The sequence below is a fragment of the Diospyros lotus genome, chromosome 5 (genome assembly GCF_014633365.1).
Source record: "Diospyros lotus cultivar Yz01 chromosome 5, ASM1463336v1, whole genome shotgun sequence".
Lineage (NCBI taxonomy): Eukaryota > Viridiplantae > Streptophyta > Magnoliopsida > Ericales > Ebenaceae > Diospyros > Diospyros lotus.
In genome coordinates, this window is record NC_068342.1 from 5,982,900 (window position 1) to 5,999,793 (window position 16,894).

The 16,894-nt window shown below is 36.6% G+C and overlaps 1 protein-coding gene across 1 annotated transcript in view; it reads right to left on the reverse strand.

Annotated features, from left to right (window-relative positions):
• Positions 1-585: 585 nt before the first annotated feature.
• The window catches only part of LOC127802611 (CSC1-like protein At3g54510), a 29,445-nt gene continuing 13,136 nt past the window's right edge, over positions 586-16,894 (reverse strand). The window contains exons 5-10 of the mRNA XM_052338523.1: positions 16,257-16,448; positions 14,327-14,625; positions 13,516-13,795; positions 12,952-13,230; positions 4,051-4,284; positions 586-1,284 (exon numbers count right to left, since the gene is read on the reverse strand). Coding sequence (XP_052194483.1) covers positions 1,135-1,284; positions 4,051-4,284; positions 12,952-13,230; positions 13,516-13,795; positions 14,327-14,625; positions 16,257-16,448 — 1,434 coding nt within the window. The 3' untranslated portion in view covers positions 586-1,134. The remainder of the gene's footprint in view (positions 1,285-4,050; positions 4,285-12,951; positions 13,231-13,515; positions 13,796-14,326; positions 14,626-16,256; positions 16,449-16,894) is intronic.

A 16,894-nucleotide genomic window follows, 5' to 3' on the forward strand; every position in this document is an offset into this window, starting at 1 on the left:
ACTTGGACTGTTAAAAAGTTTTCTATTACCAACTCTCTGAACCCCTAATTTTTAAGAAATTAAGAAAGATGACGCTTAAATCTCTGAAAATAAAAAACAGGTCCCTTAAATTTATGAAAATTACAAAAATACTCCAAGGACTGAAAAATTATTGGAAAACAAACTTTTTGAAATCTATAAAATGCCTCCATGCAAGCTTTTGCAAAAATAGATTATATTAGTTATTAGGATAATGTTAACTCTATGATATATATGCACAAAGTTCCTCACTAGTGAGAAGTTGCACAAATGACCAGACACAAGTTCCTCCTTGCTAAAATTTTCAAACTATAGGCGATAACTTAGAACAGTTTGGAATATTTTTATAAATAATTTACAAATTGTATTATTTTTTTAAATATGTTTTAAAATTAAAATAATTAAATGCAATTTGATAAATTACCCAAAATAAATGTAGATTAACACATAATATTTTACTACTTATCGAAAAATCTTTGTTACAAACACACTTTGATTCAGTGATTTTGTTTCTTATGCTCCTAAACTTTTCTTAATTTTGTGAAGCACGTACATCAACCTACTAAGATAAAGCATTTCTTTCCACTTTCTTTTGCCAAATCTGCAAAGGGAGAACAAGAATTAGAAGCCACACTTACGCACGCAGATTGATTGATCCTCATGGACAATATATATATAAGATGAAAACCAAAACTGAAATAGAAAACAAATAACTCTGTCAAGCCTCCAGCAGTAAATTATGTTCAAAACAAGTCACCAATAAGGATCAGTTTGGAAGCTCTCTTGAGCAACAGAAATCCCACCAAAAACTCTAAATTAAGCAGTGGCCAGCTGCAGATGGCTTCACACGAACCATTGTGATCAACTCTACTGTACTGTATATAGAATGCAAGTTCCTTGCTTCATGAAGTAGCCTGGACGGACCCATCAAGCATACATATTTTATTTTCCAACAAGTGGCAGCTCGCAGCCGTTTGTCATTTGGAGATAACAGGAAGATACAACAATGAATTGAATGACTAAAAGAACAAAACAGAGGAAACATCGGCGAGGAACTCTCGTGAGAGGATGTCCCAAACAAAAAGAGAACAGGAGAGAGGATTGGTGGATCATGTGTCAAGATATTAGTGGCTGTGTCGAGCTTGATCCTTCCGCTGAGAAATTCACTTGCCGCAGGCAAGGAGGGCAATATGCATCCAGTGCATTCTGGTAGTTGGATTCCATTGAACCGCACATCTCATCAAGTTCATCATTTCTCATTGCGTCCTGAACAGAAAGACAATTCCTAGATAATGCTGTACATTTGATTCAGAAATTAGTGGGATATGTAACTTAAAAACTTTTCGAGCCCCACTCCCCCCACACATAAATTCACATTTCAAGTAGAACATGAGAAGCATTCTTCCCTAGTCTGATCTGGTGCCCGAGCTGTAAAGCAGTAACAAGCTGAAGAAGAGTCAATTGAAAGGAGGGCAACCTAGAATTCAACTGGCAACCAAAGGTTTTATCATCAACTAAGTTAAGCATACTCGAACTACGTTTGAGAAGCACATTTTAGTTGCAAATATATTAAAAAATGATGGGTAAACAAAACAGAGGTACCTTTTTCCACATTACTATGGCATTTGTGGACAGAATTATCTAGATCATCGAAATGTCATGAAAGGGACAAAAAACATTATCAAAGTAAAGGCTCTTCCTTCCCTTATACATGCTTTACATGCTAGTTGCCTAGGTCAAATTTTAATTTCAGATAACTAATAAATAATTTGTTGGAACCAAATGAATGCATCAAATTTGCCCCACCACCAGTGGCCTGAATTGGCAGGTTGGTAACTCGGTGCATTTAGAATATCAGCTAATATATGTAAGTACTCCAATTACCTTTTGGCAACGATTCAATAAGATACCTACTCAACATGAACAAAAAATTATATTAATAAATATGGGAGGAAAAATGGGTATATAAGACAGTGATTGAGAATAAGAATGAAGAAAATAAAGGCAGCCAGGTAGGAAACCAGAAGGCATTCTAGTGTCAAAGCCTGTTATAATTGGATGAAACTAAGCACAAAGAGAGAGAGAGAGAGAGAGAGAGAGAGAGCTTGATTCCAATCTTTGAACTTTGGTTGTCAAAACTCAATGTATGTTATAACACAACAAAATTAATAACTCTAGATGCTGTATAAAATCCAGTGCGTGTAGAATATATTAAAGAAACAAGGTGCTTTATTGTTAAACTATTATCAAACTTTGTAAATTAAACAACTAAAGTTCCCTAGGCCATCACATTTTTTCACAACCCCAAGTGAATTAGGAAATTATGTTGTTAGTATTATTTATTAGTTGTTATTTACAGTTATATTTTAAAATTAATTGAATATTATTTACAATTAATTTACAGTTATGGAGTAATGGAAAAATAGTGGTGTAGCGGTAACTGCTACTAAGTAACTACCATATAGCTTTATATATAAGGTTGTACACAATTTTGGGAATCGCATCAAAATTGAATGAATATTTCAGAATTCTAGTTTCTCCCTACTTTCTATTTCTCCTTCATTTCTCTCGGTTTCCCCCTTTTCTATCTGTCTCTCCCTCATTTCTTCCCTCAATTCCATTTCTATCTTCAAAGGAAACATTAATTAGGGCTAGAGTCTTGACATTTGGTATCAGAGCAGTCTGATTCTTTGGTTGGATCTAGGTGTTTCTAATCAGATTTTGAAGGCAAGCAGTACAAGAAGGTTTTCTAGAAACGGTCTCAGAGGCAGTTACAAATTATTGGAAGCAGTTTCAATTGCTGTTCAGAGTGAAGTCAATAGAATTTGACTGAGGAAACGATGGGCGAAGGAACTCTTGAGACAATGCAGTCGCTGGAGAAAGTATTCAAGGAAGAATTCAATAAAAAGATGAATGACTTAATGGATTTGATTTCAAAGAAGTTTTAGTTTAGTATACTAGTAGATCTTTATTCAAAACCTACTGCAGAACCGATTCCAATAGGAGCTAGAATCCTCCCTAAGACCTCTAGTCTACAAGAAGTTGATAAATTACCTATACTGCATTAGGAGGTAAAAGATGTTGTGAAGTTGGAGAAGGTTACTATTACACCAACTTTAGATTTTGAAGATTTCAAGCCAAGAATAGGTACCCTTCCAATACTTGATGTCAATGCAAAGCTAGTAATTGGGGATTTACTAGATAAAGCTAGCGAGAAGAAGGAAAAATAAGTTAAAATTCATCCTCAATTGGTAATAGACTTTGCTAATCTTTTAGGCATTTCCAGTGAAATCTTTGGAAAGAACGGTTTAAGAAGGATGAAGCATATAGTGAAAGCTGAAATTGGATAAAGAACAGTGGTCGTTGCTGTGATTTCTTGGTGACAAGAAATCCTTTAAGGGGGAGGGAATATCACGACCCCAAGTAAATTAGGCAGTTATATTGTAATATATTTATTACTTGTTATTTATAGTTATGTTTTAAAAGTAATTGTGTATTATTTACAATTAATTTACAGTTATGGAGTAATGGAGAAGTAGTGGTGTAAAGGTAACTGCTACTAAGTTACTGTCATATAGCTTTATATATAAGACTATGCACAGTTCCGAGAATCACATAAGAATTGAATGAATATTTTAGAATTCTAGTTTCTCCCTTATTTCTCTCTTTCTCCCTACTTTCTGTCTACTTCTCTCTCATTTCTCTCGGTTTCCCCTATTATTCTGTCTGTCTCTCCTCCATTTCTTCCCATTTCTCCCTCAATTCCATTTCTATTTTCAAAGGAAACATTAGTTACAGCTAGGGTCTTGACAAATTTTTCTATAGGATATATGAGGAGGTATCCACATAAATATATTGCAAGGTTCCATAAGCCTTCTAGAGTCATTACCACTAAAGTTGTCAGCATAAAACAGTTCAGAATACTTGAGGAAAGTTTAAACTATCTCCCATCAAGGAGTGATTTAGACATTTATACTTGCAAGTTGGAACCTGATCAATTAATTGAAGATAAAAGATTTAAGGTTCAATTACCTTGACTGAATAATGGGAAAATGTAGGAAGGAAACGAATCTTGCAATACTCATTGAACATTAGAGTGAAAATGAGTAGTGGAATTGTAGCAAATGAGGCAGAGGGCTTCGACTTCAGTCCAAATAGACCAATCATAGTGATCTGTGTCAAAACTATTGCAAGAAAAATATAGTGATGTATGTATGGCCAATACTGACCACAAGTCTCGTAAATAGTATCGTACACATCATGAATCTGCAAAAATGAAAATGTCATATTGTTGCTAAATTGTTAGTTCTCTTGTCAAAAGTATAATAAATACGGCATACTTCAAATTTTCTAAATGTTAAAAGAAACACCTAAAGAAACATATGCACCAGAAATAAGCAGCAAAGGTGCTATCTAGTTTGTTCTGCAAATATTTAAAGGCAGTAATACAATGTTCTCCTTATGCATAAAAGTAGCAAAATTTGATCGATCATTCATATGCTACTCAGGACCATAAATTTGAGTTATTGACACCGGGGGAGCAAATGGAAGTGTAAGAATTACAATTGAGTTTCTGTAGTTCCAATCCAGACAAGAAACAAATGGAAAGGAAATGAAAAAGTTGACAGATATGAAGACATTTACTATATCCTCATGGCAAATCTTGATTACTTAAATAGGTCCAAGAAGGTAGGTTGCATTTGTTAGTGCTTATAAGGTACATATTGTGTTGGTTAAAGACAATGCATTTTCAACAGGCTGAAGACTGAGACCATGTGAAGGATTAAGGCCTTAATGAAAAATGAAAGGAAATAAGCAATTGGAAATTCTTCAATGACATTTTTTCTCTCTGGAATGCAAGATTTGACAGGAGTCTCCAGGAAGCAGAGTAGCAGAAATGCAATGGTCAATCCAACATGGATTAGCAATAGGAGATGACCATTAAAAATCAATGGGATGTGTTGTATATGAAACTCTCTGACAGCATTGCAATCAAAATGAAGACTGAAGGAGCATAAAGAAATGCTACTTTCCAAGAAAAATGGTTATATAATGGTTGCCAGCAGATGATTTCTTAGAGTTTCAGGCTTCAACACAAGGTACATAACAAATAGTAGTGTTGGATCTCGTGAGAATTATCAAGGGAAAATTGGAGATCTACAGCTTACCTTTCTTAGTAGTATCTATAACCGGATTAGGATATCTTCCTAATCCAGTCTTAGGAAAGTTTCCTAAATCTTGTGCATATGTATCTTTCCTTTCCTAGGTTTATTTGTTTCCTACATTGTATACTTTCTCCTCTATAAGAGGACTGCACTGTACATATGTTGTGTATGAAGGAATTATTCAATTTCTACGTGGTATCAGAGCTTCCCTATTGCTCCTAAACCCTAATGTGTCGTCATTGCAAGCCTCTATTTCCTCTTTTCCTAACGTGCCTTCATTGCACGCCTCTGTTTCCTCTCTTCTTTCCCGTACACCTTCATTGCTATCCATTGGTTCACTCAATTGCCAAGGTGAGCATGTCAGAGATCTCAAAAGTTACACCATGCGTAACAACTGAAGAATCAACACCAGTTGATCAGACGACCAATGCCGGTACTGGAGCTGCAGTCGGAGTTGGAGAATTACCAGGGATGCATCATTACTACCATCTAGATGGTAGGAACTATTTGCAATGGGCTCAGCTGGTTATAACTTTTTCTCAAAGGCCAAGGGAAGATCTGCCATCTAACTGCTTCTCCACCAAAGACCACTAATCCTGGTTTTTTGGCGTGGGATATAGATGACTCTCTCATTATGTCATGGCTTTGGAATGCCATGCAACCTGAGGTCAGTAAAAATTATATGTTTCTAGTTTCAACAAAGGAAATTTGGGACACTGTAAAACAAACCTACTCTAAGGTATGAGATGCCTTTGTAATCTTTGAAATAAAGACAAAGATTAGTAGTACTTGGAAGGCTTTTTTGACTGTAACAGAATACTATAATAAGATGAACGGGTTATGGTTGGAGCTAGATCACTACCAAGATATAAAAATGGTGTACAATACAGATGCTGCCACCCTTAGCCGAATATTTGAAAGGGGCTAGATTGTGGAGTTTCTAGCTGGCCTTAATACATAGCTTGATCAGGTGAGGATACAGAGTTTTGGCAGGGAGAAATTACCTTCTCTTAATGAGGTTTTTTCCATTGTTAGAAGTGAGGAGAACCGAAGAGGAGCCATGCTTAATGAACTAGGGACAGAGGGTTCAACTATGATGACAAACAAGAGGGAAGGAGCACGACTTGGAATGGGAAAATCAGAAGCTAAGAACACCAACTGAGAGGGGCTATGGTGCACCTACTATAAGAAACCTAGGCACACCCGAGAAACATGCTTCAAACTTCATGGAAAAGAGGCTATCTTAAGTAGGGTTGGAGGCTTTAAAAGCATGGCATTAAAGAATCAGGCCTATCTATCCAGCAAGGAGCATAAGGAAGGAGAAATAACTGATAAGACAGAACCAATTCCTAGTTCTGATCTTACTCAGTTAGATGTTGAAGAAATCAACAAACTTAAGGCCTTCCTCAAGTCAATTCTGGATGGAAGCTACTGTTTTGCCCAGCAAGGTAATTGTCTACATTCTACCTCTTTTTCAGCCTCCAAAATTGATAATAATGACATTTGGATCCTAAATTCAGGAGCCACTGACCATATGACCCTTGATCCTAACGTTTTTGACACTTATGAGCTTATTGTCACCTCAAAACAGATCACAATAGCCAATGGCACTTATGTTTCCATTAAAGGACAGGGTGAGGTCACCATTAGCCCAAACCTTACCATCAAACCAATGCTTCATGTGCCAAACATGTCCACCAACCTTGTGTCCATCCATCAATTAACTAAGGATTTGAATTGCCATGCAATTTTCTCTCCTCACATGTGTGAATTTCAGGCCATGAAAACAGGGAAGATGATTGGTGCTGCTAGATAACAGAATGGGCTATATTTTTGGTGAAAAAGGGTGGTGGTCCTAGTGGAAATCAGCTGCCAAAAGTTGCTTGCTCATCTCAGTCCACCTCCAATCCTGCTGCTCACATTTGGCTACAGCACTACAAGCTTGGCCATCCTCCTTTCACTCTTCTCAAAACCATGTTCCCTTCATTATTTAGGACCCTAGATCCTAGTGTATTTCAGTGTGATGTGTATGTGTGGTATCTAAACATCACCGTGTGTCCTATCTCGTCAGTAATAAGATGTCTTCTAAACCTTTTTCTTTGGTTCATTTAGATGTTTGTGGACCCTCTAGAATACCAAACTGTTCTGGGGCTCTATTGTTTATTTCTTTTATTGATGATTGTACTCGAATGACATGGATTTTCTTATTAAAGGATAAAGCTATTGTTGGTACTATTCTACCCTACTTTTGTAAAATGATTTCAACTCAATTCAACTGCCCTATACAGAAATTTCGTACTGATAATGCAAAGGATTACTTCAATATTCACATGCATCAGTTTTTCCAACAAGAAGGGATTGTCCATGAGTCTTCTTGTGTAGACACTCCACAACAAAATGGAGTGGCTGAACAAAAGATGAGGCATCTTCTAAACGTTGCCCACACTCTTCTCCACCATCACCATGTTCCTAAGAACTTTTGGGGCGAAGTTGTCCTTACAGCAGCTAGCTTAATTAATCGAGTACCTTCAAGAATTCTCAACCATTAGACCCCTTTTTAGTGTCTATCTACTTATTTCCCATACCTCACTTCACATTCTCCTCTTCCTTTGAAGGTCTTTGGCTGTGTTTCTTTTGTTCACATTCCCAAACAACATAGAGACGAGATTGATCCTAGAGGTATTAGGTGTGTCTTTCTAGGTTATTCTTGTAATACCCTAAGTTAGTGAATAAATTTAAGTAAGTTTAAATAATAATGTATTAATTTGGTATGCTTGTGACAATATAAATAAATATAATTTAAGATTTATATAAATCAGTATATATGTATGTATGTATATAATATATATATATATATAAAAAAAAAATCCGAAAATCGGATTTGCAGAGCAGTGCGCGGCCAGAGCATGGCCGCTCCTGCAAGTTGCTTCTTGGGGGCAAAGGTGGGGTTTTTAATGCCGACAAGACCGGGGAATAGCCTCTGGGACGCGTGGCCGTCGATGGGGAAGCGAAGCACGTCGAAAATGGGCTATAAATAGCCAAGTTCGCCTTGCCCAATCCATCCGAAAATTTCGAGGCTTAGATCGGTCGATTGGGAGAGATTTTGTGAGATTGGAGAGTGGGATTCTGATCTTCAAGTCGTGGGCAGCATTTCTGGAGAATTTGAAGGCCAACGAAGCAGTAAAGAGGGAGATCCAAGCGTCGCCGGAAAGTCGTGACTTCGCCGGAGCCAAGGAGCATTTCGGCTGATTCGAGGTAAGATCGATCTCTTCTCTTGCTAATTTTTGCACCATTGTGTTCGTAATGTCGAGATCTAGGGGCTAGGTGAAGAAAAATCGAGTTTAAGGGTCGAATCGCTGGCCGGCGGCGAAGCTTCTTGCCGGAGAAGAAGAACCAGTCGGGCGCGTGAGCTGCACGCGCCCGCGAGTGGGAAGAAGGCGCGTGCAGCTCACGCGCCCGACAGAAAAGAAAATAAATAAAAAGAAAAGAAAAGAAAAGAAAATAAAATAAAATAGATGAAATAAAATTTGAAAATTTTATTACTAAGTCTGAAATATTGTTTATGATCCATTTAATGTATAATTTTCTGAAAATGATAAATTTATTAATTATTTAAGTAGATTTTCCTATTATGGAAATAAAAGAAAAAATAGGATTTTAATTCAAAAAATTTCAAGAAAATTTCAGAATGTTAGAAGTATTATTTAAGAAATATTAGTGAAAAGAAATTGAATAAAATGAAAGATTAGGTAATTATTATGTAATTTAAGTAGATTTCTCTATTATGGAAATAAAGAAAAAATAGGATTTTTAAGTCTGAAAATTCCAAGAAAATTTCAGAATGTTATAAGTATTATTTAAGAAATATTAGTGAAGAGAAATTTAATAAATTGAAAGATTAGGTAATTACTATGTAATAATTACATATTTAGCTATTATGAAATAAGGGAAACTAGGAATTAAAGTTAGAAAATTACAAGAAAAATTCCAGAATACTAAGAATATTATTTAAGGAATATTGGTAAAAAGAAAGTAAATTTTTATGAAGCCTAGATAATTATTATGTAATTCTGGAAGAAATAAAGCTTAGGAATAAAAGAAAAATGGAAGAAATTACGAAAAAACTAGCAAATGGTATTCTAAAAATAAATTTATGTTGTAGGGGTCCTTGTGAGCAAGGAAACTAAGGGATAGCCGCTTGGCACGTAGTTCGAGACAAATTAACTGTAAGTATGCTGCCTGAATTTAATACAGTTATAAATGTAAATGCTTTTATCATATTGACATGCTATGATATGAAGCCATCATGTAGACTGCATCAAGGGCATGACTATGAAATGCATACATGCACAATGATACTGTTGATCACATGCATATGAGGCCGTAGGGAGTACGAACTGACACCACTGGCCTATCAAGGGTGCACCCACACACCCCGACTTCGAAGATGTGGCCGCTAAAATGATAGGCAGCATGAGGGGTGTAGTTGACACCTACGATGAAAGACATTGCATACACTCATAGCATTGCATTTGGTATTCTTACTTAGATGATTCATCATCTAACATGGGTTCGCCCCTGGAACATTCAACGTTCTAGCCGGGACTTGCAGAGATGATTCAGAGAGTGGTGATGTGTAGCGACACGAGACATCAAGATGCGAGTAAATGTACCATGTTATAATATGATTAGTTTAAGATTTATGTATATTGTTCCATCATCAAACGCTTTATGTATTAACTTGTATTAAATGCCATGTACAATTATTAAATTATGCATTACCATGAGCAGGTTCGATTCAGCTTCCGCTTTACATTTATTTCTAGTCTAGATATCTCATCTGGCACTAGATACGGTCTTAGGGAATTTTAAAATAATGTTCAAAAAAAAAAAATTTAACCAAATTTCCTAAGGCATAACATGCCCAAGAAGGCGGGCTGTTACAATTCTCCCACTCAAAAGGGTATAAATGCTATCATTCCTCTACCAAGAAATTCTATATCTCCAAAGATGTAACCTTTGTGGAGTCCACTCCTTTCTTTGGCACTCCTAAGGCTGGTCACCAGGGGGAGAATTCGATTAATGGTGACCATTGTTGCTGTGGGGATGTGCTTCCTACCCTAGCATCAACACTTGCATACCTTAGTACTAATCCACAGACTATTCCAAAGACTACTCCATCTGGCCAATCTACTCCACCTGATTCATCCTCTCAACCTCAACCTCAATCTTAGCCTCCTACTTACTTCTCAAGCAGTAGTGAGCAACCTGCTTCTCAACAGTTGAAACCTCCAGTTAGGTTTAAAGGATCACCCTATGTATTCAAAAGAAGGCAGCTTGTTCTAGAGTCTCAACAAGCACCAACATCCGACCCTAGTCCAGATAAGGAATTCACACAGACTTCTTTTTTAGTTCAACCTAACCCCATTTTTGATGATTTAAACCTACCCATTGCTATTAAAAAGGGGGTTAGAGGCTGTACCCAGCATCCTTTGACCAATTTTTTGTCCTACCACCGTCTGTCCGGAAACCACAAAGGCTTCCCAGCATCTTTGGATTCTATTGTCATTTCGAAATCAATAGATGAGGCTCTAAAGAATCAGAATTGGAGACAAGCTATGCTGGAAGAGATGAGAGCTCTAAAGAAGAATCAAACATGGGAAGTGGTCTCTTGGCCAAAGGGAGTTATACCAATGGGTTGCAAGTGGGTTTTTAATGTGAAATACAAGGCTGATAGAACCCTGGAGAGATATAAAGCCAGGTTGGTGGCCAAGGGTTTTACTTAGTCCTATGGCATAGATTATTTTGAAACATTTGCCCACGTGTCAAAGATGAAAACAGTGAGGATTCTCATTTCGTTGGTAGCCTATTTTGGATGGGAATTACAACAATTGGATGTAAAGAATGCTTTTCTACATGGAAATTTAGAAGAAGAAGTATTCATGGATTTGCCTTCGGGATTCCAATAAGGTGATATTGGGAAAGTATGCAAGCTCAAGAAAGCTGTTTATGGACTCAAGCAGTCCCCGAGGGTTTGGTTTGGCCAATTCTCTAAGGCCATGAAGGCTATGGGATATAGTCAAAGCAAGGGGTGATCACACTCTCTTCATGAAACACTCAAGGGAAGGAAAAGTCATTGTTTTACTAGTGTGTATGGATGACATAATTGTCACCAGAAATGATGAAGAGGAACAAAAGGTGTTCAAAGGAAATTTAGCTTAAGAGTCTGAAATCAAAGATCTTGGTATCCTCAAGTATTTCTTGGGTATTGAAGTGGCCTACTCCAAGGATAATCTTAGCGTAAATATGTATTGGATTTCCTGACTGAAACAGGGTTGACTGGAGGCAAAGGTTCTAGTATTCCGGTGGAACCAAACAACAAGTTGTGGCAGAATCCGGGCAGCCAACCAATTGATAAGGGGGGATATCAACGATTAGTTAGCCGTTTGATATACCTCTCCCATACTAGGCCGGACATTGTCTTTGTTGTTGGTCTTGTAAGTTAATTTATGCATAGCGCAACTAAGGAGCATATGCAAGCTGTAAGGAAAATTCTTGGCTACCTGAAGGCTACTCCGTGCAAAGGAATATTGTTTAAAATAGGGAATGAGTTGAATGTTAGAGGTTTCACTGATGCTGATTATGCAAGATCTCCCACTGATAGTAGATTAACCACAGGGTATTGTGTGTTCTTAGGTGGAAACCTTGTGTCATGGAGAAGCAAGAAACAAAGCATTGTGGCTAGATCAAGCATAGAGGCAGAGTTTAAAGCAATGACACTTGGCCTATGCGAGGTCTTATGAATAAAGATCATCCTAGAGGACTTGAAGATCGAGATTCAAGGTTTAATTGGACTGTTTTGTGACAACCAATTGGCCATAAGTATTGCCCATAATCCGGTCCAGTATGATAGGACAAAACACATAAAAATAGACCGGCACTTCATAAAAGAGAAGTTGGATGCAAACCTAATTCATATTTCTCATGTTCCATTCGAGGAACAAGTGGCTGATGTGTTCACTAAGAAGCTGACAGTGAAAAGATTCGAAAACCTAATATGCTAGCTGGGAATGACAGACATCCATTCTCCAGTTTGAGAGCGAGTGTTGGATCTCGTGAAAATTATCAAGGGAAGATTGGAGATCTACAGCTTACCTTTCTTAGTAGTATCTATCACCGGATAGGATATCTTCCTAATCCGGTCTTAGGAAAGTTTCCTAAATCTTGTACATATGTATCTTTCCTTTCCTAGGTTTACTTGTTTCCTATGTTGTACACTTTCTCCTCTATAAGAGGACTGCAATGTACATATGTTGTGTAAGAAGGAATTATTCAATTTCTACAAGTAGCAACATTGGCACACTTGGAATATTGTTTCTTTTTGTTTGTTCAGATAAGGTTTTGCCTCGTAATAAACTGTTGGCAGCAAATAACTCAATGCCAGCAAGTTTCAGTCGATTACTCTGGATGACAATAAGGTTGGGAAAATCTTGCTGCCAAGAAAGAAGAATGCATGAAAACTGCAGCCTAGATTATTAACCAAGTACAGTGTTATAAAGGGATTAATATGACAAATTTGATCAGAAGATATCTCACAGGTATTGACAAGTCTACAAATGACAACAAAGATGGAACTAAACTGTTCTTCCTTTCTTTTGCTGTAGGTCCAAGGAAGTAATTGCCCTCACTAAGGTAACATATAGACATGAGAAGATAATATCTCAGGGAAAAAAATAAGAAGCCATATCCAGGGGGTACATAGGCAAACCTGGTTGATAAACACGATGTAGCCTAGAAAGAAGTAGCCAATCAGAAATGGGAGAAGCAATGGTGCCACAACCGCATATGTAGTACCAATTAGTATCGAGAGAGACACAAAAGGGATGACTCTGCAGTAGGGCATAGAATACAGGTAAAGATTTGCGTCCTTTCCACGGCCCCATGTACGCAGTTTTATAGCATCCCAAATAAGCAATCCAGGCTGGAGAATCTCCAGGGAAAATCCTGCGAGTCCATTTGTCAAGATGTATGTCATAAAGAAATCTGCCTGAAAGAACATGAAAACAATAAATCTATAAGCCAAACTGTCAACTTTAAGTGAGAAATGGCAAAATGATCAAAGAATCATCAAATCACATTGAAGCATCTAAAACTATGAAATATGTAACATATGCATTGGAACAAATGCAAGTGAATGCGTATTCCATATGCTCTCCACAATAACATCCCCTCTCTTGATCACATTTTGCAAATAGAGAAAAATGTTGTACAGCATAGGAGAAGTAAGGAAAGGAACACGACAGACAAATGAGTTAAAGGCTACTTGACATACCTGGGATGAGACAGCCCTTGCAAGGCGGCTAGGAAAATCCCCTGGATGAGTGAAAGATTTTCCAATTTGATCAAGCAAAGAACCAGATAGCAAACTTAAGAAGAACACATTTCCGACTAGAAAATAAAACACCATGTCACAAGCCTTCATCTCCTTTTTACTCCTTGATGCATAACCTGCTATTCTAGCCATTGCAAGCATGGCGAATGGGATGATGTATATAAATCCACTGAGGACGGCACTTGGAAGATACCCTATAATGACAGGCCCCAAACCTGGTCTGTAGGACATTTACCATATAAGAAAAACAAATATATGTACATATATCAAGATATAAACATCTTCTGACTATGAGCATTAATGTGGGTCTGTTCCATTCATCACACTTTAGTAACCCTTAATCTTAAATTATTGAGATAGGTAGTAAAAAAATAGGCAGGGGTATTAGGACACTGGACATTTAAATATAACCACTGTTGGATGCAATTTCAAATAAGATGTTTTCACTTACAAACACACTTAAAATATTAGAAGGAACTTAAAAGGAAAACAAGAGTTCTCTCTGTTATCCATGTGAGAGCATTGAAATTGTCCCTTTGTCAAGTGTGTGCATTTTCCTCCTGAAATATCATTTCAGAGCAGTGGGTCAAAGGGTCCAATTTGGGTATAGTTGTCGAAGATCTCATACCTTACCCTTGTCATATTTGACACACAGGACAAAGGGAATAGAAGAGTCCATAAATTGATTTTAATATAATGTTAAAATTACCCTTTATATAAGAAATTCAATGATAAAGATTCTACTACTTACATTACATGTACTGCCATTGCTGGAGGAAACCATTTCCTCAATCTTTCAAATTTTGCTACTCCTTGAATTGCAGTCACAGGGATGGCAAAAAATATTGTGAGAAGTGAAACTACAGCATAAACTCCAATTTTATAGAGTGGCAAATGCCTATATGGGATTGCCAAATTCTTCCATAATACATCCCTTGGTTCTGGGGCCATTTCGGTGATCCATAAAAGTGGATTTGAGTGTTGTTGAGATTCTGCAGCTAGCACAGCACCACATCGGGTTCTGAATGTGACAAAAGCAACAGGCAACTCCTGGACAATGACAGCAAACAAGAATATTATATTTCCAAACTGACAATAATAACATGTACATGGAATAGTCACAAAATACATATATATACACCAAAAGTATTCACAAATAAATTTCAGTATGTGTTTATATTCTGATGACAGAAAAGCAGAAAAATACTTGCAAGTATCCTACTCCACAAAATCATATACAAGGGTAATTCAACATTGAAAGCCTACAAAGAAATAGAAAGAACAACGGGAGGAAGTCGTCTAAACCTTTTCAACCTAACTATGTTTTACATATCCTAACTCTCCTCAACACACCTCTGTTCAGAATTTTGAATCAATTCTCCCAATTTATTCACAGTGATCCTGATTCCTATATCATCTCTTCAACACAGTTGTTTCAACATTCACATAGTGAGTTAGACAATTCAATGTGGTGAATTGTTGAATATCTTTTCATTTTGAAAGCATAGGCCAACAATTGTTGATGTCTGTAGTATTCATTTCAGTGTTGGAATATGTCATCATTTACCTCAAGGAACTTGAGTGTAGGGGTTGTTATTCTTTTTTCAGCTTTACACTACATTTGCATGCTTCAGTTGATCACAAGTGGTCTTCTTCCCTGATACCTGATGCTCCAGAAGAGGATAGGGTATGTTTTTAGCTGATTCACGTATTTCCTGGAATTTTCAAGAAACAAGAAAAGTCCTCTAAATCATCAGTGAAGATGAATATCTTGCCATATCCTATGCTTGCAGCAAAATAATATTGCTAAAGAGTTTCTTCAAGAGTTGCATATTCCTTTTACCTTCCCAACCCTATTATATGCTGCTAACATGGTGTTTTGCATATGTTGAATTGTTAACCACCATAGAGGATTAACCTTATCTTTTATATTGTTATTTTTACTCTCATCAGTACCCTCACATGTGGCCAAGCTTTAGTGCATAACTGGGTCAAACACGTGCAACTAATAAGATACTGGACTAGCATTGAAGATTGAATTCAGGACTTTTGTTTGTTTTGTTATCATTTTGAATTGTTAACCACCATCTCATCTAAAAGCTTAAATTGGTAGATAGAGGGTTAACTTTATCTTCTATATTATTGTTTTTACTCTCAACATCATACAACACGAGTACTATAATATCACTTCAAATCCTGTATTTCATAAAAGCAAGAGACACAGAAGTCAACTGGAACTTAGCACAAATTTTAAATGGAAAAAATCTCTCATCCCATGTTGCTGGAGTCACCATGAATGCCTTATTGACAAACTCAAATAATGACCCTAATCTCAGTTAGAAGCTGGGGGAAGTGGGGTGGGTAAAGAAGAACAGAATATTAGTAACCTGAATGTCTAGGATGAAAACTAAAGAACAAAGTAAGTAAAGTAAAACAGAGTAAACCGGATAAAAGTAAAAAGAAGTTAATGAAAAGAATTGCTATACAGATAATCTCCAATTAATTTCAACTAATATAACAGAAGGGAAAAGCTCTCTGATTGCATGCTATTGACAACCATAAATTGAGTGGGTAAAACATGTTTTAACAATATCAAATGTAACAAATAGAAAAATGGTGGCCTCAACAAATGGCTGTCAGTTGACACTGCTTTTAAGAATCATGAACAGAGAAAAATTTACCTTCTCTTCAAGCATTCTTTTGCACTGTAAATGGCATATCTTATGACAAAGTTCTTCAAGCCTTTCCTCATATTTTCTTATTTTTCCATCTTCTTGAAATGCAACAGAGAGGGAGTTTTTTCTCTTCCTTTTCTTAGTCAATGAACGGCATCTCAAGTCCTCAATCTTTCTTGCAATGCTTTTTGCCTCTTTCTGCATTTAAAAATATGTGTAAACGGTTTAAGACAAATACCATAGAGAATGAAAAAAGATACTGAAGTGTGACATTTTACATGGCCCAGTTATCCAATAAAATTATATGATTGTTCAATAAGAAAATTCACATTTTTTTCATTCACATGGACATGCAAAGCAACCAAACTTGATAGGAACAACAGTCATCTCAAGTTCTAAAATATACAAATAAATTCTATTTCCCACAATAAAGTCAAAATCATTCTAGCTTCATGGTTCTAAATTGTCTGACCATTGTGATTGTAATTCAAAACTGATCGAACTTCTTCCCCGCATTTCCTAACTATTTTCAAACAGAAATGGCAAAAAGATGAAGGGAAATTGGAACAGGAAATTTACATTTATTCCAAGAATAAGTTTCCCTCCATCACTATGTGCAAGCTATCAGTAGTAGTTTTGACAAA